This window comes from Panthera uncia (assembly GCF_023721935.1).
Source record: "Panthera uncia isolate 11264 chromosome B3 unlocalized genomic scaffold, Puncia_PCG_1.0 HiC_scaffold_1, whole genome shotgun sequence".
NCBI lineage: Eukaryota > Metazoa > Chordata > Mammalia > Carnivora > Felidae > Panthera > Panthera uncia.
In genome coordinates this window covers 102,462,447-102,485,626 of record NW_026057582.1, presented here as the reverse complement: position 1 = coordinate 102,485,626, position 23,180 = coordinate 102,462,447, and the positions used below count along the sequence as shown (strand labels likewise).

The 23,180-nt window shown below is 44.2% G+C and overlaps 1 protein-coding gene across 1 annotated transcript in view; it reads right to left on the bottom strand.

Annotated features, from left to right (window-relative positions):
• The window catches only part of TLN2 (talin 2), a 438,163-nt gene that overhangs the window by 131,938 nt on the left and 283,045 nt on the right, over positions 1 to 23,180 (bottom strand). The window contains exons 16-25 of the mRNA XM_049613732.1: positions 22,510 to 22,623; positions 20,100 to 20,208; positions 19,186 to 19,394; positions 18,532 to 18,630; positions 14,676 to 14,843; positions 13,161 to 13,455; positions 10,435 to 10,601; positions 6,463 to 6,591; positions 4,694 to 4,807; positions 2,444 to 2,557 (exon numbers count right to left, since the gene is read on the bottom strand). Coding sequence (XP_049469689.1) covers positions 2,444 to 2,557; positions 4,694 to 4,807; positions 6,463 to 6,591; positions 10,435 to 10,601; positions 13,161 to 13,455; positions 14,676 to 14,843; positions 18,532 to 18,630; positions 19,186 to 19,394; positions 20,100 to 20,208; positions 22,510 to 22,623 — 1,518 coding nt within the window. The remainder of the gene's footprint in view (positions 1 to 2,443; positions 2,558 to 4,693; positions 4,808 to 6,462; positions 6,592 to 10,434; positions 10,602 to 13,160; positions 13,456 to 14,675; positions 14,844 to 18,531; positions 18,631 to 19,185; positions 19,395 to 20,099; positions 20,209 to 22,509; positions 22,624 to 23,180) is intronic.

Sequence of the window (23,180 nt, the reverse complement as noted above, 5' to 3'; positions counted from 1 at the left end):
ATCATCCTCTTTATTCTATTTTTCAAATTTTTTGTTTCACATATTCTATATTTTTAATAGCTGTATAGTATTTCAATGTATGCATCTATTAATATTTCTCAATCCTGTGTTGTTGGGCATGTGTCCATTTTTTCCAGGGTATGATAAACGGCTTTGTAGCTAAAATTTTTCACACATTCATTATTTTCTTTGTATAGAACTTTAAAAGTACAATCTCTGGACCGAAGAATATATACACTTTTAGGGGTTTTAATATAGATGTTATAAAAATTTCTCTTAGTAAAGCTGAAACAATTTAAGTGTCAGAAAATAAACATTAATGGCAGAAGTTAATACTTTTAATATTTAAATAACTCACGAGAATTCATTAAAAAAAACAGCCTGTGGGGTGTCTGGGGGGCTCAGTCAGTTAAGTGTCCAACTTCAGCTCAGTCATGATCTCACAGTTTGTGAGTTCAAGCCCTGCGACAGGCTCTGTGCTGACAGCTCAGAGCCTGGAGCCTGCTTCAAATCCTGTGTCACCCTCTCTCCCTGTCCCTTCCCTGCTTGTGCTGTCTTTCAAAAATACATGTTAAAAAAAAAAAAAAAACTTTAAAAAAAAAACCAGCCTGAGATGTGAGTAGATAACTTCACATAATAACAACAACTGAAACATGAAATATTTAGCATTGTGACTATCAAGGAAATGCAAAAATCAGACGGTAAGAACTTCACTGAGAAATTGTCAATGAAATATTTTTTAAATGCTTGAATTCCCAACTTGGAAAAGATGTATTGGAAAATGTGCTCCACGTACTGCTACATGGAAATTTAGATGCATTCAGCCTTCCAGAAGGACAATTTTACAACACGTGTGAATGAACTTGAAAATGTAGCAACTTTCTGGTCAATTCTATTTCTACTTCTTTCTTTCTTTCTTTTTTTTTTTTAATTTTTAATGTTTACTTATTTCTGAGAGAGAGAGGGAAACAGACAGAGTGCGAGCAGAGTAGGGGCACAGAGAGAGGGAGACATAGAATCTGAAACAGGCTCCAGGCTCTGAGCTGTCAGCACAGAGCCTGACACAGGGCTCGAACTCACAGATGGCAAGATCATGACCTGAGCAGAAGTCAGACACTTAACCAACAGAGCCACCTAGCTGCCCCCATTTCTACTTATTTCTAACTCTGCCTTATTTTTGTAACTATGTGATGTGTCTATGATAGCAAAATTCAAAGAACAAAAGAAAAAGGAAATCTAAGAGCGGCAATAGAGTGGACCCTGAAACATGTCTACATGGCTCTATCATACTACCCTAGAAGCCTTCCCGCAGTGGGGACAATACAACTGGCTCCAGGCCCTCCAACCATCTGAATGAAAAGGTAAACACCTGTCCAAGTCACAATTCTCAATGTCCCAAAGATAAACATAAGCCATTGGCAATCCTATTTCTAGGAATTTATCCTTAGGAAATAATTCAACATGGGTACAAAGGTAGAGCGCAGATAAAGACCTTTATCCTATCATCGGTTGTTTATGATGGCAAATAATTGAAAACAACCTGTATGCCTAGGGGTGATAAAATAGCTAAACAAAGGAGAGCCATAGCTGTATGTTAAATGCTCATAATATAAATGTTAACATAAAAATCAGAGTCTATACACAATAAATCCCAATTAAAAAATGTATACATAAAATACGTATGTCTGCATGTAGGTATAACGTGAGGAAATAACATTAAAACTTTCATGTTCTGTCTCTGCATGTTGGAGTCATGACACTTGAAAAATTAACCCAACAAATGTATCACTGGGTCCTGTAGTGACAGGTTCAACTAGAAAGGGACAGGGAAGAACATCGCCTGATCACTGGAACTGTTCAAGAGATACAAGCAGACAGAAGTGCTGAGGGATTTGAAGACAAGAAGTAGGTAAAGAGGGAGTGTTCCCACCACTTTTCTCATTTTGTTTTCTTTAAAATGAATCTACCCCTTAGCCCACAAAGACTGCCAACACTTAACTAATTGTACAATCGGCATACGAAAAGATCACAACTTCAGAGAAGATGCACTCAACACTTCTTTTTTCCTTGTACATGGATAATAGCATTAGACTCTCTGGAAACCGGCAAACTTCGAGCTATATGTAGTACCAGGCTGTTCACAACACTTGCAACTTATTACATGTTTTCCCTCACAGAGGAGAAATAAAGATGAGCCTCCCAAGAAAAACGGATTATGGGCTATCTCCCAGGGCAATTTCCCTGCATATTAGCATTTTGCTTTGCCAAGCTAAATCCACCTCTCCTGAAAATGGAAATTCAAAGGGAAGGCCTTCCAAGGTCTGCTTACTGCAAAAACTTCTCTGTGGCTGTGACACTGGGTAATTCTTCTCCTTAAGGATTAAGGGCACCTCCTACCTCCATGGGGGACTCTGGGTGTGACCAAGGCGAATGCTCCTGTTACCTGGAGGAAGTTCTGGCTGGAGATGATGAGAGCCAGCTGGGCGCTAAGGTCTTCAGCTTGGGCTTGGCTTCCTCTCACTCCCTGGACCAGCTGAGGGATGTGATCAGCCACTGCCTATAGGAAGCAAGGAAAATTAAAATAGAGCACACTTGGCACAGCGAATTACCAAAAAAGGGTGGAAAATGACACCAGTGATGGATGTTTTGGGGGATGCGCTATCCCATGTGAGCAATGCTTATCACAAGCCTTGGATTTACCTAGCACTTTTAAGCTAGCTGGGTCCTTACCAACAATGAATCCTAACCCAGTGCCTCTGGGTAGCTGTTTCCCACACACGCTCGACCCTCAGCTCCTCATACATTTAGGCACGGTACAAATCTCTCTAAGGTGGTCTTAAAAGCATTTGCCCACTTGCAACTAATACCAATGTGGCTAATGACCACTTATAAAGCTTAACAGCCAAGGATCAAAAAGTCTCTACAATTCACAGGCAGAGAAACCCAAGTCACAATGCCCAACGAGAAGAAACTCAGAGAACTACTCAAGTGCCAGCATAGGTCAGTGCTTTGATTCCTCACTTAGCAGGGATGCATTCTGTCCGTCACCTTTCATTGCCACCATGGGTCTTCTTTGATTAAGTAGCCCTCTCATTTCTCAAACTGGAAACCCCAATGCCCAGGGTGGAGGAAGAAGCAGCCGTTTCTGAGGTGAGACCACTTCGAGAAACAATTTCCCACAATGCCCTAGGAGACCAGCCTACTACCTTTTCTGGGTTTTCTCCTCAGTGAGCACTCCTCATCTGACTGACCAGGTCCTCAAAGGTCATAGCACACAGTGGCCACTACTGCTGAAGAAGGTCCCAAGTGTACCCCAGTCTGGTGACCTATTTTTTTTTTTTTTTTGAACCCATTCCAGCAAAAGTTAAAACAAATATTTCCCAGAGATTTTCCTCAGATCCTCTTGAGGATGGCTGGCTCCCGTAGTCTGGTCCACTCTCCCCTCTGCACTGCAAGCTGCTAAACAGTGATTTCCTTCCTGACAGTGATAGACAGACACTGAGTATCTTCAGTTTCTGCAAAAAGGGGTGGGGGGTGTTTCATCCTGTAGTATTTTCCTGGACATGAGGAATAAGTGCTCGTGAAGAAGGGTTTTCTCACCCACGCTGGCGGCTGAATTGAGGCTCTAACAGAAAACACCCTCTCCTCCTCTGTGGGGGCCTGGCTCACAGAAAAACCCCGTCTTTCTGCATACAGTCCCGAGGACAGGGCCTTACTCCAGTGCTGAGACTTCTCTGCCAGAGTACATTCGCTTCTTGGTGAGGGGCTGGCCTCAGAGAACCTAGACTCAGGATGTGGAGGGCTCTGGGTAGTTCTCAGAAGCAAAGCCATTTCTGAGGTGGAAATGGCGACACCACTCACATGTGAACCGTTTCACAGAGGAGATGTGAAAAAGCAGACAGAGCGCAGTCAACTCTCAGAACCTAAACACAAGTACACCTGCCCACCCAGCCCCCGCTGCTCACCACAAAGACCTTTGGGAGACTCCGGTCAGGCACACTGCCAACACAAGGGCAATAGCTACGCAATCCCAAGTCATGTCTGGCACCTTTCAGGGGACTCCTGGGAGAGCAGACCCCGTGGGCCCTCAGAAGTGGCAACAAAGGTATTCACTGTACCCTTTGCAGTACGTTGGAGTCAACATGCCATCAAGGCCTGGGTCTCAGAAAAAAACATGCAACAACAGAAAGCCCCGAAGCACATCATCACTGAGGCCAGACAGGGTAACATCAATCCTTAGGGTGCCATCAGTGCAAAGCAGGAAATCAACTCTCCTCCCAGCAAGCACTGAAGCTGAAGGCCCACCTCTCATGGGGAAAGAGGCACTCTGGAAATTCAATGCTTCATTACTATTGCAGAGCCCTAAAATGACCTGGCCATTGATCCTCCTTGATTCGGTCTCTTGAAAAGAAAGAAAATCTAGGCAAAGGAAAGACAATGCTGGAAAAAGCATCATACTCTCCTTCCAGAGGGCATCCACTTATGAGACAAAAACCAGATGTGTGTGTGCATGTATGTGTGTGTGTGTGTGTGTGTGTGTGTGCATGTGTGTGTACCTGGAACACAGGGGCTGGAGCAAACTGCATTAGGGGCCCAGATGATTAGTCTTAACTGAATTATCTGGGCGCTTGGCCTTGTAATGCTATCAGGGGGGTCTCCAGCAGATCTGGTGCTCGGGCGGCTGCAACCTCACCTTGCAGCTCTGAACCAGCTGTTGCTGGGCGGCGGGGTTCTTGTTGGACACGGCCGCGTTCTGGGAGGCGGCGATGGTCTGTGTGGCGGCGGCTGCGGCCTGCTTAGCTGCCACCTGGAGGACAGAGCGACAGTAGGTGAGCCAGGGCCATCGCACACACACGCACATTTATATCTGCCCTACCATTAAGAGGCTGGCACAGAACAGCTGCACGCGTGGAAGAAAGAGGACTCCAGGCCCAGACTCTGCCTCCTGAATGCCACTGACGAGCCTCGTCTAACAATTGCCCTGTTATCTCCATTGGTTTACGTTCCCTGGGACCAGAGAGAAAGACAGTCACACTTGATAGCTCAAGTTCCGGTGTTCATTTGTCTTTCTCAGAAAGAGAAGGGACCATTAATTCCATGACCACGATGGCACTGATAAGTGGCATCCAGTCTAAATGTTTTGGGGGAAACATTTTCTTCCCCACAAGCAGCAGAAACGCTGGTGTGCTCATGGTTTTCCTCTTGCCACCCATGTGAAGCCTTCCTTCAGAAAGGCCTGGGCTTCCCCACCAGAGTACTTAAGTGGGTTTGCTCGCTCCCATCCCCCTGGAAGGAGACTGATTTTGTTTCTGGATCCACCAGACCATACGGAGGGATTCCTCAGACAGGCAGGTTCTTGGCCTCCAACCTCCCAAATTTTGGTGTAAGAGTCTCCTGTATGCCTTTGTAAGAGAAACTTGTTTTCTTACAGAGTTTGCACCTAGTGCTATTTCCTACCCCCCCTCACCTCCCCCACCAAACAGATGTTCTGAAAATGACAAAATATTTCTTATTACTCCATCCACACCTCTCCACCGAAGCTGGATCCCCATTCTTCACTCTTTCCAAGGTTCTATTTTCTACTGGAAGTCCTGAAAGAGTCACTGTCTCTGACAAAATATGTATGGAATTTTTACCTAAAGGTCCTTTCTGAACATGGGCAACCCTTAACGCCAGGGGAAAAAAGTTCCTATTTCCTGCTGCAAAAAAAAAATTGAAATCTATTCAAGAATGCTAAATGCAGGGGCCCCTGGTTGGCTCAGTCAGTTAAGCATCCAGCTTCAGCTCAGGTCTTGATCTCACCGTTTGTGAGTTTGAGCCCCACGTTGGGCTCTGTGATGACAGCTCAGAGCCTGGAGCCTGCTTTGGAGTCTGTGTCTCCTTCTCTCCCTCTGCCCCTCCCTGGCTCATGCTCTGTCTCTCTCTCAAAAAATAAATAAACATTAAAAAAAAAAAAATTCTCAACTCAGAAAAGGCTTTGCTTACTGAGAACATGAGCTGAAGTTGTTTTTCGAATATACTGTTAGTGTGCCATTGAACCTAAATGTACCAGGTGCCTAAACCAACATTTCACATTGTTTCTAAGTCCCTTAACCAATAAACTAGATCGTTAATCTTGATTTAGCCTCCTTTATATGGGCAATGCCTTATTAATTTGGTTACTCTTTCTTTAAAAATTTTTTTAAATGTTCATTTTTGAGAGAGAGAGAGAGAGCGAGAGAGCGTGAGCAAGCTGGGGAGGGGCAGAGAGACAGGGAGACACAGAACCCGAAGCAGGCTACAGGCTCCGAGCTGTCAGCACAGAGCCCTACGCAGGGCTCGAACTCACAAACTGTGAGATGATGACCCACTATGGAGTCAGATGCTCAACTGACTGAGCCACCCAGGCGCCCCATGTTATTCTTTCAAATAACTCTTGGCAATCTAAAATAGACATTCTACGAAACCAGCCTCTTTACCCACCTCCAATCTGTTGACAATTTTTTTCTTGATAGCATTCTGGGCAGCGGCGTTGGTTGCCACACGGAGACCTTCCGCAGCTTCTCTCAGTCTCTGCTGCTGGTCTTCATTCTCAGGATTGGCTGCAGCCCCCTGAGAAGGAGAAAACAGAGATTCTGAGAGGTCCAGAGGACAGCACGCCACAGATGCTGAACTCATGCCTTCAATTTAACTTTTTCCTGGTAACACAAAAGATCTGGAAGAGAAAGCAAATGCTTCGAGCAGTATCTTTACAATAAAGATGTTTATCTCCTAACGACAAAAAATCTACTGGGGATGTTTCAAAGCTGTACCAGTTAACAGTAGAAATCCAATGGTAAAAATTAAGCACTTGAGATCATAGCCTTGGCCATCCACGTAAATTGACTTGTGGTCAGCTATCCATGGTTTAAAAGGTGTTAACATAAATCTCCCCCATGCCCCGATCTCTCGGGGAGAATTTTATATTAACTGGCAGGACAGACGCTTGTCACTATGGAAAGATTTTCCTGTCTTGTGGCACTGGGTTTATGTGAACAGGCTGAGAATATAGTATAGACACAGGGGAAGGGGTAGAGGGAGCAGGGGGACTGGGAATGCCATCCCCAATACTATAAGGAAATGTTGTTCAGGAAAGACCATGCCTAGAAAGACTGAGTTGGAAAGTATAGCAAAGGAGAAATGGTACTCAACTATACTTAAGTAATGAGAGATATCCCATGCCCCTGATCATGGCAGGGCAAGAGAAAGGCACCATGCACAGCCCATGGCCACCCTGTGTTGCTGTAGGTTCAAGTGTCTGAGAAATGCAAATGGATTTTATTTATTTATTTTTAAAGTTTATTTATTTTGAAGGAAGGAGGGGCAGAGAGACAGAGGGAGAGAGACTCCCAAGCAGGTCCAGTGCTCAGCATTGCGCCCAACGTGGGGCTTGATCCCATGAACAGTGAGATCATGACCTGAGATCGGGAGTCAGACACTTAACCGACTGAGCCACTCAGGCCCCTCAAAATGGATTTTATTTAGATGGGTGGGATTCTGAAGTAGGGAAAAGACTAAAGGTAACGTAGGAAGAGGATATAACTTCACTGCATACTAATTCAACCGAGACTTAAAGCACATCCAACCTTCCTTTCCTACCTGCAAGAGAAGCAGCAATCAAGATTTTTCTGAGTCTGGATGTTCTGTGACCAGCTCTAAATGTATAGGGATGAATGAGTTTCTTTTCATCAACACTTTAGGGTGTTAATATTTGCTCAGAAGGCAGAGACAGAAACAGAAAGAAACTCACCAATCATTGAAAATCAATTTTCAAATGTCTCCATTTTTCAAATGGCCAACTTGCCAAATTGACCATTTACAAGAACCCGTTTATTTGTTTTCAACTATTTATAAAAGGAATAGGGATTCATCCTGGCTGCAACAGTTTTAACATCTGTGACAGAAGTGTTCTGGCAATCCTTCAAAGGGAATCTTCCACTCTTTCAAACTGTAACCACTTTAAGTAGCCTTGATTTTGTGTTTCAGTAACTAAAAAAACCTCTACTTTTGCATCTGACATGTGAAAGATTGTTTCAGCTACTTTTGTCTTCTTTTGCGAGTTTAGGAAAATCATTTTATTCTTTTGGTCATCAGGTGTTTAGACCACTCCTATGCGAGCCTTCCTTTGGTATTTTGAGAAGCAGGAAACCATTTCTGCACTTGACTCTCAAGTGGGCATCTGGATCCTTCCTTAGCAACGTCTCTTTCATGAGGAATGTACATTAGATATGCGGTACTAATCTTGGTCTGGAATCTTAGTTACTGATTATGAAATGTATTTTTTTCCTACACATTAAATGTATTTCTTGGAGCTCTAACTATAACAGGTTCTTCAGCTTTGAACAAAATCCAGCAGATGAAAATAGTGTCGTGAAGACAAAGTCACCACACTTAACTACAAGAATTTATGAAACCACTTAACATTGTCCCATCTGATATAAATCATTAAAAATAAATACCTAAAAGAAACAAATTTCTGGTAACTTGGTGCATTAAGGTCTGGTGAGCGTTGTGTGTCTAGAAACCAATGTGCACACTGGCCCTGGCTCAATCTTGAGTATGTGATGGTAGGCAAAATCTTTTTGAGTTTTAATTTTCTCCTTTGTAAAACACGGGTTGATTAGATTTTACACTAAGGTTCTTTTCAGTCTATCATTTTTTGTGAACATGAAGGTTTGCTTAAAATAGCTATGTTTAAGGGCACCTGGGTGGCTCAGTCACTTAAGGGTCCGACTCTTGATTTCAGCCTAGATCATGATCCTGGTCTTGAGATCAAGTTCTGCATCCACGATGAGCAAGGAGCCTACTTGGGATTTTCTCTTTCTTCCTCTGCTCCACTCCCCTAGTTGCTTGCGTGCTTGCATCCTTGCTTTCTCTCTCTCTCTCTCTCAAAATACACAAATAAATAAACTTTAAAATAGCTATGTGTAGGGGTTCCTGGGTGGCTCAGATTGTTAAGTGTCTGACTTTGGCTCAGGTCATTATCTCGTGGTTCACAAGTTCAAGCCTGGTGTTGGACTCTGTGCTGACAGCTTGGAGCCTGGAGCCTGCTTCAGATTCTGTCTCCCCCTCTCTCTGCCCCTCCCCCGATCATACTCTGCCTCTCTCTCAAAAATAAACAAACATTAACAAAATTAAAAAAAAAAAAAAGAAGAGCTATGTTTAGACTTAGAAATACAAGGGGCAGAACTTGTAAAAACCATAAAGAAATTAACCACTGCACGAAACCGTCATATATATTTTTGGCTAAAAGGGATGGTTAATGGCCTAACTTCTCAGCTGAAACAGGGCTCAGGGGACAGAGGAAGCAAGTTCAGACGCTGCCTCTCCTTGGGTTACTCTTCATCCTATTCGTGTTACCTCCAAGAAATCACAGTCCCTCAGGAACTACAAGGGTGAGTCAGTCGAGGAAGGTCTACGTAATTCACTGTGTGTCATAACATATTAAGAATTCACATACAAGGTATTCTATTGGAGGCTGGGGAGATAGGATAAGATGTGGAGACGTTCAATGAATCTTACATGCATAGAAACACATTAAATGTGTTATCTGAGAGTATGAAGCTGAAGATGCTTTTTATTTTATTTATATTTATATGCATTTTCTATCATTTCCACCAAAAACGTATGCTAGTTGCCTAATAACCAAAAGAGGAACATAGAAAAATACAGCCTTATCCATTTAATACAGTTCTCACCTAGAGGGAGGCATCAGAATCCCTTGTGGAACATGCTTGCACAGTCCCACCAGTGACCTTGTGAATCAGGAGGGGTGGAATGGAGACACGTTCCATTGTAATGTTTCATGGGCAGGGCAGAGCGGGGAAGGGGGGAGGGGGCTCTGAAACAGAGCCCTGGGATAAGAATCACTGGCTCTTAGAAGCATCATGCTAATGCATTACTGTCAAAAAGCAGAAAAGCTGACTCTTAACTCTTCATTCAAGCTGTTATATAACATTCAAGACTGCTACTGGCATTTGAAGAACAGTGAGGCAGGAAGCACTCTACTATGTAAAATCTTGACAGTTTAGTTGAGAAGTCAAATGGAGGGCAAAGTAATACTAAGGTTGCGGGCAAAAAACAGGCCTAAGTGAATCTGCTGTTCAAGATCTCAAGTTGAAATTCACCACCATTTGCAATAAGCCGATGGCGATAACCCAATGGCGAGACAGTGCGCACTAAGCAGGAACTGTGTTGGCTACAGCTGAGTCAGCCCTGCTCCCCTTAAAGACTGTTATTCTTGTGTCCCATGCCCTTCTCCTTTCCCACTGGAACAAGGTTAAACATTACAAAACCATATAGCTTTTAAACAACAAAAATGCACACTCAGCTGGCCATTCTTTATCTTCAGGGCACCTTCCAAATCCCAAGTCTTAATAATGTTCATTTTTCAATAGAACAGATCCAACATAATACCTTTGCAGCTTCCACCATGCGAGCAGTGGAATCAGCCAAGAGTTTTGCTGCTGCCAGGAGCTTCTTTGAATTCTCCATGTCGATTTCAGCTTCTGCATCTGACCTCATGGCGTTGACAAGGTCTGAGGTGGCTTGGGCCAGGACCCGGGCCTGGCGCACCATTTCACCTACGGAATGGGATTGAGGATGCCATCTGTTTGTCTGCTTTCCAAAGCTCAAAAGCAGCACACAGTCCAGTCTCCACTCTTCTAGCAAGAGGGACAGAAAGAAGGGAGACCACAAGTTCCTGTCCTAAGCAAGGCTTATGTCCTTAGACCCAGGACTGAAAATACTCCCTATGGCTACTAGGATCGTGTACCCCAAACCCATCCAAGTTCCATCTTGAACAGAGAGGGGTAAATAGGACGCAACTAAGCAAGGAGGAACTCTTTACAAACAGAAGGCAGGGAACAAAATTATGTGGATTTGTTATGTGATTTAATAAATATTTATCTAGTGAATATCATTTAGCTCAAGAATCACTGACCCAAAACTCCTTAAATTCTGCATAATGGCAAAAAATTATCTTTAAACTTTGAAAGAATTTGTATGTTACCTAACTCCAGATGAATAGTATCACAAGATCCCCTGTATCTGTGTCATTTGGCTCTCACTAATAAGAAGCACAGACCCCAGATTCATGCTCAATTGCTAAGATTTGTCTTGGCTGAGTTTTCCCTATCAATTTTCTGTTTGCTCACTCTTTTCTTCCAGGCACCAGTTTTGATCTTGTTATTAGTAGTTGTTTGGTTTTACTGTACCGTGATTTTACTGAAATCTACTTTAGAAGTAGGAAGGATGTAAGAGTAAACGTTTAAAATAAAACTACTCGAATGTAAGGGAATTTTTCCTCTCACAAAGGTCATTTGAGAAGGATGCCGCACCACTGTAACATTAAGGGGGAAACAAAGCTTTCATAAAAAATCAAAACGTGCTACATTCAAGGTATCGTGGATTGGATCCTGGGACAATAAAAGGGCATGAGTGGAAAAACTGGTGAAACCTGAATAATGTCCGTAGTTAATAGTTATGCACCAAAGCTAATCTAGTTTGGACAAATGTGCCATGGATGCCCTGGGAAGATGCTAAAAATGAGGGCAATTGGGAAGGGTATATAAGAACTTTCTGCATTACCTCTACTTTTTTCCTGTAGATGTGAAAATATTCCAAAATAAAACATCTATTAAAAAAGAAAGACAACAAACAACAACAAAATCCAAATCGTGTAGAGTACTCCTATTTTCTTAAATCACATAAGGAAGATACAGAAAAGTTCAAGTTTTTGTTTGTTTCTAATACTTGCTATAAAATATGGCTCTGTGCTGACAAGGAAGTAGGGAAACAAACATCTTACAAACTACCGGCAGGGTCACAAAGTGTAGAACCTTTCTGGAAGGCAAGTCCATATGTAAAAAAAAAAAATCGTACGTATATATTGGCTCAGAAGTTCCACTAATTACATAGATCCCCAAAAGTAAACCAAGATACTTTTATAAAAATAGTTATTGTAATAATATTTTTGTTAAAGCAAAACTAAGAAGCAAACCAAAAAACTTGGAAACCACCTAGATGTGCTTCAAGATCATAAGTTAATTATCCTAGAATTCCATTCAGTAGAATATTATGCTGCCATTAAAAAGATGAATGTATAGCTCAACATGAAAAAGATCTGTAAGACACATTAAAAGAAAAAGGTTTAAGAGTATAAATAATGCAATTTCATTTATATGAAAACAAAGCGCTATGCGCACATGCATGCAAACACACACAAACATGTGACTGTAGGAAGATTGAAAATTTCTGGAAACGTAAAACAGAAATCAGTGAGTTGCCAAATCTGGAGATTTAGATGGGATAGGGATGGGCTGGATCTCAGGAGACTTACCTTTCAACTAATAGAGTGAAAGGTACATATTTTTAAATTTTTTGTACATCCTGACATTTGACATCTTAAAGAAACCTTGCTGGCTAGAGAGACACTGCCCTTCTGAAGGCTAGCCAATTCTTAGAGATACCAAAGTCCAGCCAGGAGCACGCCTTTGATATGCAAACTGACCTTAGCTTAGAACCACATCCCCTCTATCTGGCCAGTACCCTCCTGGAGGCAATATCCCTGGCCTCAATCATCCTATGGCCCGATGCCAGGCAACTGAGGATCACCTGTAGAGCACAGAGCCTGCTGAAGATTTTCAAACTAAGCAGCCCCAAGCCGTTTCCCCTGCCCTGCCTTCCCAATCAAAATCCCAAAAAAGAATAGAGCTTAAGCTCCTCCCCTCACTCCTGTCTTCTGCAACCTGACCAAACCCTTGTGACCAAACCCCTGTGACCCTGCAGGCATGTGGTAGCTTTCTCTTTGGGACTTGTGAGCAGAATACATTTTTCCTTCCAAGCTTCAGGCTTATCTCCTCCTGTGGCTACCTCGACTTTACCAGGCCAAATCCAACATGGAGGTTTTTTGACCAAAAGGAATTTGCTAAGAATTTGCTAAAAAGCCTAATTAACTCTTTAAGGGCTGCTATGGATGGGCAAACCGGGAGACTTCCATCTTTCTCCCAGGCTCAGTAACCAAGTCTCTGACAGAAGCTCATGACACCTTGCCCTTGCCAGGTGACCGTCACCTTTCTTGTTACAATGATGACCATCGGGGAACCCCAAGCTGACCCGTCCACCCAAGCATCGCCCCTCACCAGCATCTCCCATGGAGCTGAAGATGCTCTCGGTGACACACATGATGGTGTCGGTGGCCTGGTCGTAGCGGCCGATGGGCTCGCCTCGGCTGGCAAACTGTCGCACGTGCTGCAGGAGATCGTGCAGGGCCTGGCTGACCACACTGGCCGCCGCGCTGACCTGCTTCAGGAGCTCGCTGTCGTCAGTGGCCGCCTGGCAGGCACGGACACAGTTCTCCACCGAGCGGTCCACGAGCTTCCCTGCTTCGATCAGCTGCTCCTGGCACACGGGGGAGCTGATGGTGGGGCTCACCACCTAGAGGGAGATAGGAGCAGGTCCTGGGCACCGAGGGTCAGCTCTCAGTCCCCGCCCCACACTAGCATTTTCACCGAGGCCCTTCCTGCTCGGGGCCTTGGGTCCTTACTCAGAGCACCAGGGTTTAAAGTGTACCATCACTGAGATTTCTTCTACCTGACAATTTCACCCTATCTTGGTGATTTTTGATGCCCAACAATTGTTATCTTCACTGGTGATACGTAACTATAGTACGAACTACTTCCACAGAGAGAAATTTCTGGTGTTTATGGCATAGCTTCTCCTTTTAGGAACCTCTAGATTGAGTCCTCTGACTCAGGATAACAAGACTAACAGGATTGTATTTCTTTTCCAGAGGTACCTGCAACTCTGTACCTCACGGTACTTTAAAGAACAGGGGGATTCTGTCCGTTTTTCTGTGGGTACTTTAACAGTGTACAAGGGAAGTAGGAGCGATACCATCAACACATCTGCCTGACACTGCAAATCCCACCAGAGGATAGGAAATGGCGGGCTAAGCCAGTCACGGATCTATAGAATACGATAGGTCATCAAGTTGAGAAATGGACACATCCCATCTTCTGACGCATTAACACGCAATGGTGCCGAAAGGATACGTGAAAGCAGACAGGCCTGAGATAACCCCAGTTCTACCACTTAATGATTCCTGTGGCCGCAAGCTACTTACGAAGCCTTAGAGGCCTCAGTTTCCCTTCCGTAAACTGGGGATGATATGCTGAACGAGGTGAAGTTTAACACCCGGAGTGTGCACATCGTGAGTGACAACAATGAACTCAATCCTGATTACCATCAATCTTGCACTGTGCAGTGCAAAAGGGCTCCCCCAGATGTGCACGTTATTTACAAACCCATTCGTGACACTGTACTGCCTTCTTGTACAATGCAAGAACCCTTGGTGTGCAGGTGTAAACAGGACACACTGAGAATTTCAAGGGGGACACATGGCAGTTTTCAAGCAGAAATGGCAATGAGACACTGAGATGTCCCAGTGCCTGAGGACTTGGGGAAAGAATTTGGGATGAAAGCACAATTGGGCAGTTATTGCCAAAATCCTGTCGTGTCACCTTGGAGACAACACCTAAGCAAGCTCTAAGCCTCAGACAGTTTAAACAAATTCTGCCTGTTTTCCCCCAGTGACTGGGGGCAAACGAGAGCACGTGACACTTTGAAGAAAGGGCCAGGGGTGCCAGTTGGCTTACCTTGGCGCACGCCACCAGCTGAGAGGTAGAAAGGGCACATTGGGTGGCAGCGGCAATCACCCTGTTCTGTAGGACCGTGTCTTCAGCTACTTGGGCGACATTCTTCGCCTTTAATACCAACATGGCGGCAGCATTGGCTACAGCTTTGGCCAAACTCATTAAAACGTCCTATTTAGAAAGAGAATTAAAAAAACAAAAAAACAGGCATTTACTTTTTTTTTATCACCCTTCACAGCCTAGAAATAAAATGCGGTGTCTGATGAAACATTTTATTGACATTCCATTTGAACTTTTTTTTTTTTTTCCAGTACTTCATGAGAATATTCTTTCCATTTATTTTTCTGAAATGTCAACTTACCTTAGATGTAATTCAAGAAAGAGACTTGCATCCTAGCTACACAGTCTCCTATGCATTAAGGAACAAAGATTTAAATCTAGAATAGGTTGATTTGAGGGGAGAGTTTGTATTTTAACCACTGATTCACATTCATGTACTTCAACACCAAAAGTCTTAAGTCTCTTGAATATGTGATTGATGCAGGAGATCAGGAAAAGCTGGAAATCTATCCAGATGCCATAAATACAACATACTGTAGGAAGGATAGAATTCATGGCCTCCAAGTCATCATGCCCTGCTGTCACGCAAAAATTTATCATTTGGATTTCCATTTTGCACAAAGATCCAAGCTACTATCAAAAATTCAGCCACATCTCTGCCTCCAGAGGGCAATGTTGGACATGCACAGACATTACCTACAGCTCATAGCCAAGGAGTGCTCTGAACGTAAGTTATTCTCAGTGTTCCGTAGTCTTCTGGACAGGGATTAAATTATTATGAAAAGTGGAAAGGGAGCCTACATAATTAAACTAGCTATAAGCTACGACCTCACTGAAGATGCAAGGAGCTTTGAGCCTTTCTGTATCAGTTCATGCTTCAACTCAACAAAAAGGCACTCTGTCTGCAGGGTGGAGAATCCTTTGATTCAGCCCACCAGATTTGTCACCCATCTGTGTGGCCTGAAGAATAATCACTGTTACATTTAATTTGCTTCTTTTCTTTGAATAGTGAAGGTTGTTTATTTGGTTTGGAAATGCCTTCCCAAACATATCCCAAATATATGAGCCATTTTTATTTTGAATGAACATGTCCAGGCTTTCTCCCAGAGGAAATGTGGTCAGTAGTCTTTATTAATTCATCAGATAATGAAAAGCACTGTTGATTCTGAATGCAAAGGGCACCCAAAGAGTCTTTACAAGAAGACGTTTTACAGGAAGATATACTGAAAGGGGTGTTCACCCTGTACAATTTTACACAGAGCAAAAACTACATGCTATCCAGGCAAATCAGAAACCCATAAAATGACCACATACGCAGATTTTAAATGGACAAAAACAAACAGTCTTAAAGGAACAGTTTAGTTCAGTCTTTATCTTTCTTTTTTTAAAAGGTTTGTTGAATGTCCAAGGAAAAAGCAAGGCCTGAGGTGCCAAAAAGTGAAGATGCTTTTGGGATCTGACTGGCACTTGTTGGCCACATAACTTTTGGAAATTGCTCCCAACATGGCCTAAGTTACAGTTCTTGAGCACCTATTTCAATGCTCAGTGCACACTCAACTTGAATGTCACAAATTATTCACAAGATTAAAAAAAAAAAATCTTTCCAAAGTAGGTCACAGTATTCTTTCGCTTGATATGAATTCGTCTTTTCACACAGGGACCAAGATTTGGTCATGTAGGCTCACGATTGTTCTAAAGGGCTTTGTTAGACTCATTTAAAGAAATCCTGTTCTTCCTATTAATTTTGTCCAAAAAAAATACAGTTAGAAAAAGAACGTGATACTACAGCTACAGTTGCTGACAAGGCCTTTGTCAAACCTTTCAACAAGACCCCTATTATGTAGCCCGTGTAAAATAAATCTTTGTTAACTCTGGGAACATGCAGTACATTGAGAACCCAAGAATAGCTCTGAGATAAGATCTCAAGAATCAGAAAAATAGTGCATAAGAAATCCAATGTCAGAAAGCCAGGGGCTACTCCTAACTCCAAGAGGTTACAGGATCACCTTACTACACTGATGTTTGCCTAGAGACCTTACAGAAATGGAAAGCAGTAAAGTAAGGCCTTTCACTGTTAAGAAAGTCTGCAGGACCTTACTGTGAACGCGAACCTGCTTTCCTAGCACCTCTAAATAGAAACAAACGACAGGGAGCAGAGTTGGCATTTATACATGACAGTGTAACAGTCTGTCAAAGAGAGAAAGAAAAGAGAGAAAGCCTTCAACAATACTAGGATGCATGAAAGATCTCAGGAAGAACTGTGACTTGCTTCTCCACCTTGCCAAACACTCTGGGGAAAGCAGTAATATTTTTGAGGAAAGAAAGTTGACCACCTCAAGATAATTAAGCCTAGTACACCAACAGCTGAATGTCATACTTACCCAATTCCTAAGTAGGTCCCTGCCTACCAAGAAATACCTGTGCTAATAAAACAATCAATGCCCAAGACAAGTGCAGTTGGGGGGTTTAGCCAAGGCCAAGGCAGGATAGGGTGTTTGCTTGAATTTAGTGGGATATATTTATGTGGTCTGGAGTAAATTCTCTTTCAAGTTAAGTCGTTACTGGCCATCCCAGCCTAGAAATGGCTTCCAAGAATACTGTTACCACCCATTATGGGTCTCACCCTCCAGCATGACTTCAGTGTTTAAGCACTGACTGTCTTATTGCATTGTAGATAGAACATGAATGAGTCCTATGGTCCCAGCATCGCAACTATGTGCAAAGTAGGAGACAGCTACATCTACGGATGCAGGTACACGTTCCATGTATCCCAACATATACAACCCTGTCTTAGTGTAACCGATGCATCTTGTGTAGATGCAGTTTGGTAGTTCCGGATGAAATGGCAAGCTGAATTGGCACTCGTGAATTAAGAAACTTGAACGCTACTGTAAAGCTGAATGATCTTTTTCCTCTGAATGCTGTGTAATTCCCTGACAGTAAACCTGACATAGGATTTGGAATAGGGTCTCTTCCAGAGAACCTGGGCTCGAACCATTAGGTTTCAACAGAATGGAGTTATGTACTACTCAAAATGAGGACGTCAGAGAAGGAGAAAGGCATGGAGGGCATGTGCCCACGAGTATGTGAGAAGCCCAGCTCATCGTAGCCCGAAGCTCCCCTCATCTGTGGTGGCTGGAAACAGAGGCAGACAAGCTGAGCTCCAGTCTGAGCTGGCAGCACATCAAGCCAGCTGCCAACAGTGGCTACAGCTGTGCACCAGAGGACAAACAGCACATATCCTTGGTATTGAACAAGAGTGACAAAAAAAAAAAAAAAAAAAGGCTTTCCCGTCATGCTGGTTTGGGCTATGACACAGACAACAGACCCACCTCTGGATACAAAGAGGGGGGGCACCAAAGCTACCTGTGAGGGCAGTGTATGGGAGTCCACACTCTCCCTCCCATGGCGACTCTGGGCTCATTTACTTAAAAACCGCTCCCAGAAGATGAAACAAGCCTGGCCATGAGTCGATGATTACAGAGGTTGGATGGCAGACACAAGGGAGTTCAGGACATTATTCCCTCCGCTTTTGTGTTTAATGAACGCCCGGCATCCAGACTAGCAAGAATAGCTAAGTAAGTGCTTTACAGTGATGATGCGGGATACGTAAGTGAAAGGAGTTTTTTAGTTAAAAATTTCTTTAAAAAAATTAACAGTGACCTCATTCCCAACGTAAGCCATCTCAAAATTATTCTTGACAGCCCACTGAAGATCTGGTTTTTCACACATTCTCCCCATTTGGGTCTAGACCATCGCTTAGACTCCTTTCCAAAATTATGGGTTGCAGATATCTTACTTGGAATCGCTCATCAGTCTCATTCTCTCCGATCTGTCTCAGAAGATCCCCACTGGCTTGTCCGATGCTTCCAGCAGCAGTCAAAACTGTCTGTCGAGGCTACAACAAAGAGCACACACTGGTTGGAACGAAAACGCAGTTCCTCGAAAGTGCCATCAGACAGCTAACCCCTCAGGATTGGCTCACCTACAAGAGAGTCTCAGACCATCTGCCAGATGGGAGACCTAAATACCCTGGTACAATCTGTGCAAGGAAGGGCCTGATGTCTTATAAACCAGCAACAGGTAGACAGACTTGAAATGTTCAATCAATGAGTTTTGCTCGGTGGGTAGGGAGGTGATAGGCACTTTACGGAAATTAGGGCACAAACTTGAATCCCCTTTCAATGTGTATTGACCATATGTGTTAGCTTCTGAAGTTGTATCTGATCAAGTACCCCGGGGTGAGGGGAAAGAGAAATTTCCTACTAAGAGCTCAACCAATCCCAAAAGTTGAACTACAGATTCCGTACCCTGTTCACCAACTCTAAGCCCCACAGTTTGGTAACGTGCCCCATCAAGATGGAAGGAACAGCTCAGGGAGCAACAGCCCTGTAGCGCTCAAGGTGGCACCTGCCACCCAGGACCTGGGTGACCGTGTGCCCCAGGAGCTCACCTCTCCAGAAGTAGGCTGCACAGCTTTAAGCAAGTCTGACACTGCCCCCGCGAGGGTCCTCGCGGCTCTGAGCAAGTCCTCCCCACTGCCCACTTCGTCGTCCATCAAGGCTGCCAAAAGCTTCACGCCCTTGGACATCTCCGTCAGGTTGGAAGAAATGGTGGTGATTGCACATCCCACTGCTGTGTAGTCGGTGTCTGCAGGGTCACCTGGGACAGAGAAGGGAGGGTGGTGAAGGGTGAGGAGAGCCCAGATGGGAGATGGCATCAGCCCGCACTGTGCAGGAGTCGGACACAAAGCTGGATGCAAACAGGGAGACACATGGCTTCCTGTCTCCGAGGTGCTGCCTCTCCCAAATCTTTTGCCCCAAGGCCTCCTAAGCTGAAATACTGAGCACGAGCACTGGCATAGTCCCCAGGTCTTGGCATCCCATGGCCCTTTCCGTTAGGTCCGTGTCAGCAGCTTAGGCCGGTCAGTTCTGTTCCTGAAGCATTGAAATGCTGCATCATGAGGCCGAGACATTTCTGGGCTCTCACCTGACAGCGCAAGGTGGGAGTCACGCTGTGCCACAAGACAGAAGGAGGCACACGTGATGGGTCTATTCATCCAAAGCCAGTTTTAGACTGTAAGCCCCAGAAGGGAGACACTAGTCTCCATACACTTTGAGGCACGTCCATCATGCTGATGAACAAGGAGGAGAGCTATGTAAGTGCTTTTTGAAGGATGCATGATATCTATGGAAAGGAATGAGATGTTCCCCACCTTTCTCCTGGGTCAGTGCAAAAAACTGCCTGAAGCACTCAGTGTGCCTAAAAATAGACCAGCCTCTCATTATATGAAAATCTGTTGTTTCAATCAAAGAAGAGTCCTTTTTTTAAGAAGCAAACCACATCACAAAGCCCTCAGAGACTTACCGGCAGTGAGGTTAACTACTGAAGCTGTTCCAGCTGTGATCGCATCGACCTGGGAGTGGATTTCGTGTTTGGATTCATCGACTTTATTCTGAACCCATACCCGGGACGCCTGCAAAAGCAGACAAGTACATGACACAGTCACTATAGGCATGGGATTGCTCAGGACACCAGAGAGGTCACGCTATAAAACAATACCAAGATTTTGTCTATACTCTGGTTACTGGGCTGGCACCAAAGAGGCCCAGAAGTCAGCCATGCCCTTCACAGGCCTCTTGCTCATTCACTGATGCTGGATGGCATGGGAGTTCTCCAGGTTTCTTCCACTGCTTTCTCTTTAGCTTTTAGGATCTTAGAAAAATTCTACATGGTTTTATTTAGGTAAATTCAGTAAAAAATAAGAATAATTAATGTCTCGTGATAATATTGCACATCAGCACGAACAATTGTTGATAATTTCCACCTACACTTTTAGCGAGCAGGGTGACAATTAGGGTATTTCAGCTCATGGGTGTTCTCTGTCAGCAGAAAATTTGTCTTTTATTAACAACATGAATGGGGTGTAGATGCAACACCTGTCCTGGAAGGACCTGGGGGTTGGTGGGTTAAGACCTCTATTCTAGACCCAGTTCTAACACTAACAAGAGACATGACCTTGGGCAAACAGCATCTATGTCCTGTGCCTCCTGTTTCTTCTACTGTAGGAATTCAATGGTCTTTAAAAACCTTTCCAGATCTTTGACTTTATGTTCACTGGAAGCTATAAATAGCAAATTCTCTATTTCCTGGCATTTCTGAGGTTAGCCAATAAATGATCGTTTACATTCATAAGGATGACCCTGTGGTAACATCAGATGCTGACTTGCTTCCCAAAACATTCCCAAAATATTCATCGAGATTTAGGATATGTCTAGCACTAATATTTTTTTGTATACTAGTTCTTTAAAAATTGGTAAAGCAACAATGTTAAGTCCAAATATTTTACATTTAAAAAAAATTGTGTTGTTTTGAGAGGGTGTCAGCATGGGAGGGGCAGAGAGCGAGGGAGACAGGATCCAAAGCACGAACCGTGAGATCATGACCCGCACCAAAGTCAGAGGCTTAAGAGACAGAACCACCCAGGTGCCCCAAGTCCAAATATTTTAAAACTATCTCACAATAGTGCTGGATATGGAAGGGTGTCTGCCTTATGTATTTTTAGTCTGGAGTTTCCCCTTGCAAAATGTTTAATGATCTCAGGTACTTGGGAGACAAAACACTGAGTACAATTGCACCTGCAGGTATACAAGTATGCAAGTGAGAAAACACAGTGCGCAGGAAGGACTTAGAGGGCAGTTATGCTTGCTGGCCAACGCGAGGCTAAATACTGCACTTGGCTCTGGGCTATGATGGCCCTGTCAGTCCTAACTCGGTGGTTTTCAGTCATGACTGCCCATTAGAACCACCTGGGGAGATGAAAAAAGCAGGCCCCGCCCTCAATGACATGGATTGATTTGGGCCTCAGCCTTTAGCCTCAAAGCTCAAGTCTGAACCAACTTTAAGCTCCTACAGATAACTGGAATATGCAAAGCAGGGCAGAGAATGGCAGTGCTAGTCCTTCAGCAACTTTCATGTGCACATCAAACAGCTGGGACCTCCACTAACATGAGTTTCCTGATTCAGAGGGTTGGGATAAGGCCCCAGATTCCACACCTCTCAAGAGATCGTACGTACTGCCAATGCCACTGGTCCATGGGCCACCATTTGAGTAGGGACAGGCCAGAGAATTTCGTGCAGCAGCACCTACAGAAAGGCAGCTATTTACCCCGCCCTACTGAAAAGCTGAACACTCAGGCAGTGGTTCTGGAAGCACAGTCCTCAGAGAGCAGCAGAGCACCTGAGGACTTGTTGCAAATGCAAAGCCTCAGGCCCTTCCCCAGACCTACTGAGTGAGAAAAAAAAGACATGGAGCGCAGCAATGTGTTTTAACAAGCCTTTCCAGGTGACTGATGCAGGCTAACGTCTGAGAAGCACTAACCTAACAGCTAATACTTGTTGAGCTCGGTGTGTTAGGTAGTGTGCTAAGAATGCCACACACGACGGGATTACCACGTCTTCACAAGGACCCCGTGCATGTATGACAAAACGGAGGCTTAGAGAGACTTAGTTGCCTGGATTCACATAGACACTAGCAGTGGAGCTGGGATTTGAGCCCAGATCACTTGATTCCAGAGTTCAAGTTCTTGGCCCCACAATTCTCTTCCTGTGGGTACCACCCCACTACAAAGCCTCAATATAGTGAAAACAAAAAAGCAAAAAAAACAAACCCTAGGTTTCCACTTCCCCTTATTGGAGGTGAATGCAGACAGAATGCAACACCCAGCTTTTTTGCCAGGGCAGAGACACGGAACTGACAACCACGAACAATACTTACCATATCCTGGCCTAGGGGTGGCAGTGAATCCAGCTCGCTGAGGTCATCCTGGGCCTGCTGGACAGCGTGCATGCTTGTGTTGATAGTCCCCATGAGAGCCTGCTGGGCCGAGGTCTGCAAAGGCAGATGACCACAGGGCAGTCATACCTTGGCTGCTGGAACTGACACTACCCTTTATACAAAACAAGGCCACACTGAACTCTGGGCTCAAGAGAGAGTGGCTCACGGTGGGTCTCAACAACCCCAACCGCGTCCCATTTCAAGCAAGGGGCTGATTGTATCAACGGAATGCTTGATATGGGTGTTTGCAATACAGAGGTTGTGATCAGGAGCGTGTGGAGCTTAATTAGGTGACAAAAAGCCCAGAAAGAATTCTTGCAGGGAAGCTACCCCACTCTGAGTACTGAGGACAAAAGATCTCAAACATAGGAAACACACATTACACACAGAACTGTTCTTAGTAAATAAGGACAGATTCCACCCAAAACCCATAGTCAACGGGCTTCTTCAGAGTCAAATTTCTTCTGAGCTTATAGGCTTTTCAGCTCTTAACAAGTTCTTCCCCAGAAGCACATGATTCCTTGAGAAGGCAGACCAGACCAGCAGCAGGAGAAGAAGCAACAATTCACTCAGGGCAAAGTGTGGATCACTACAGACCTGGTCTATTTCTA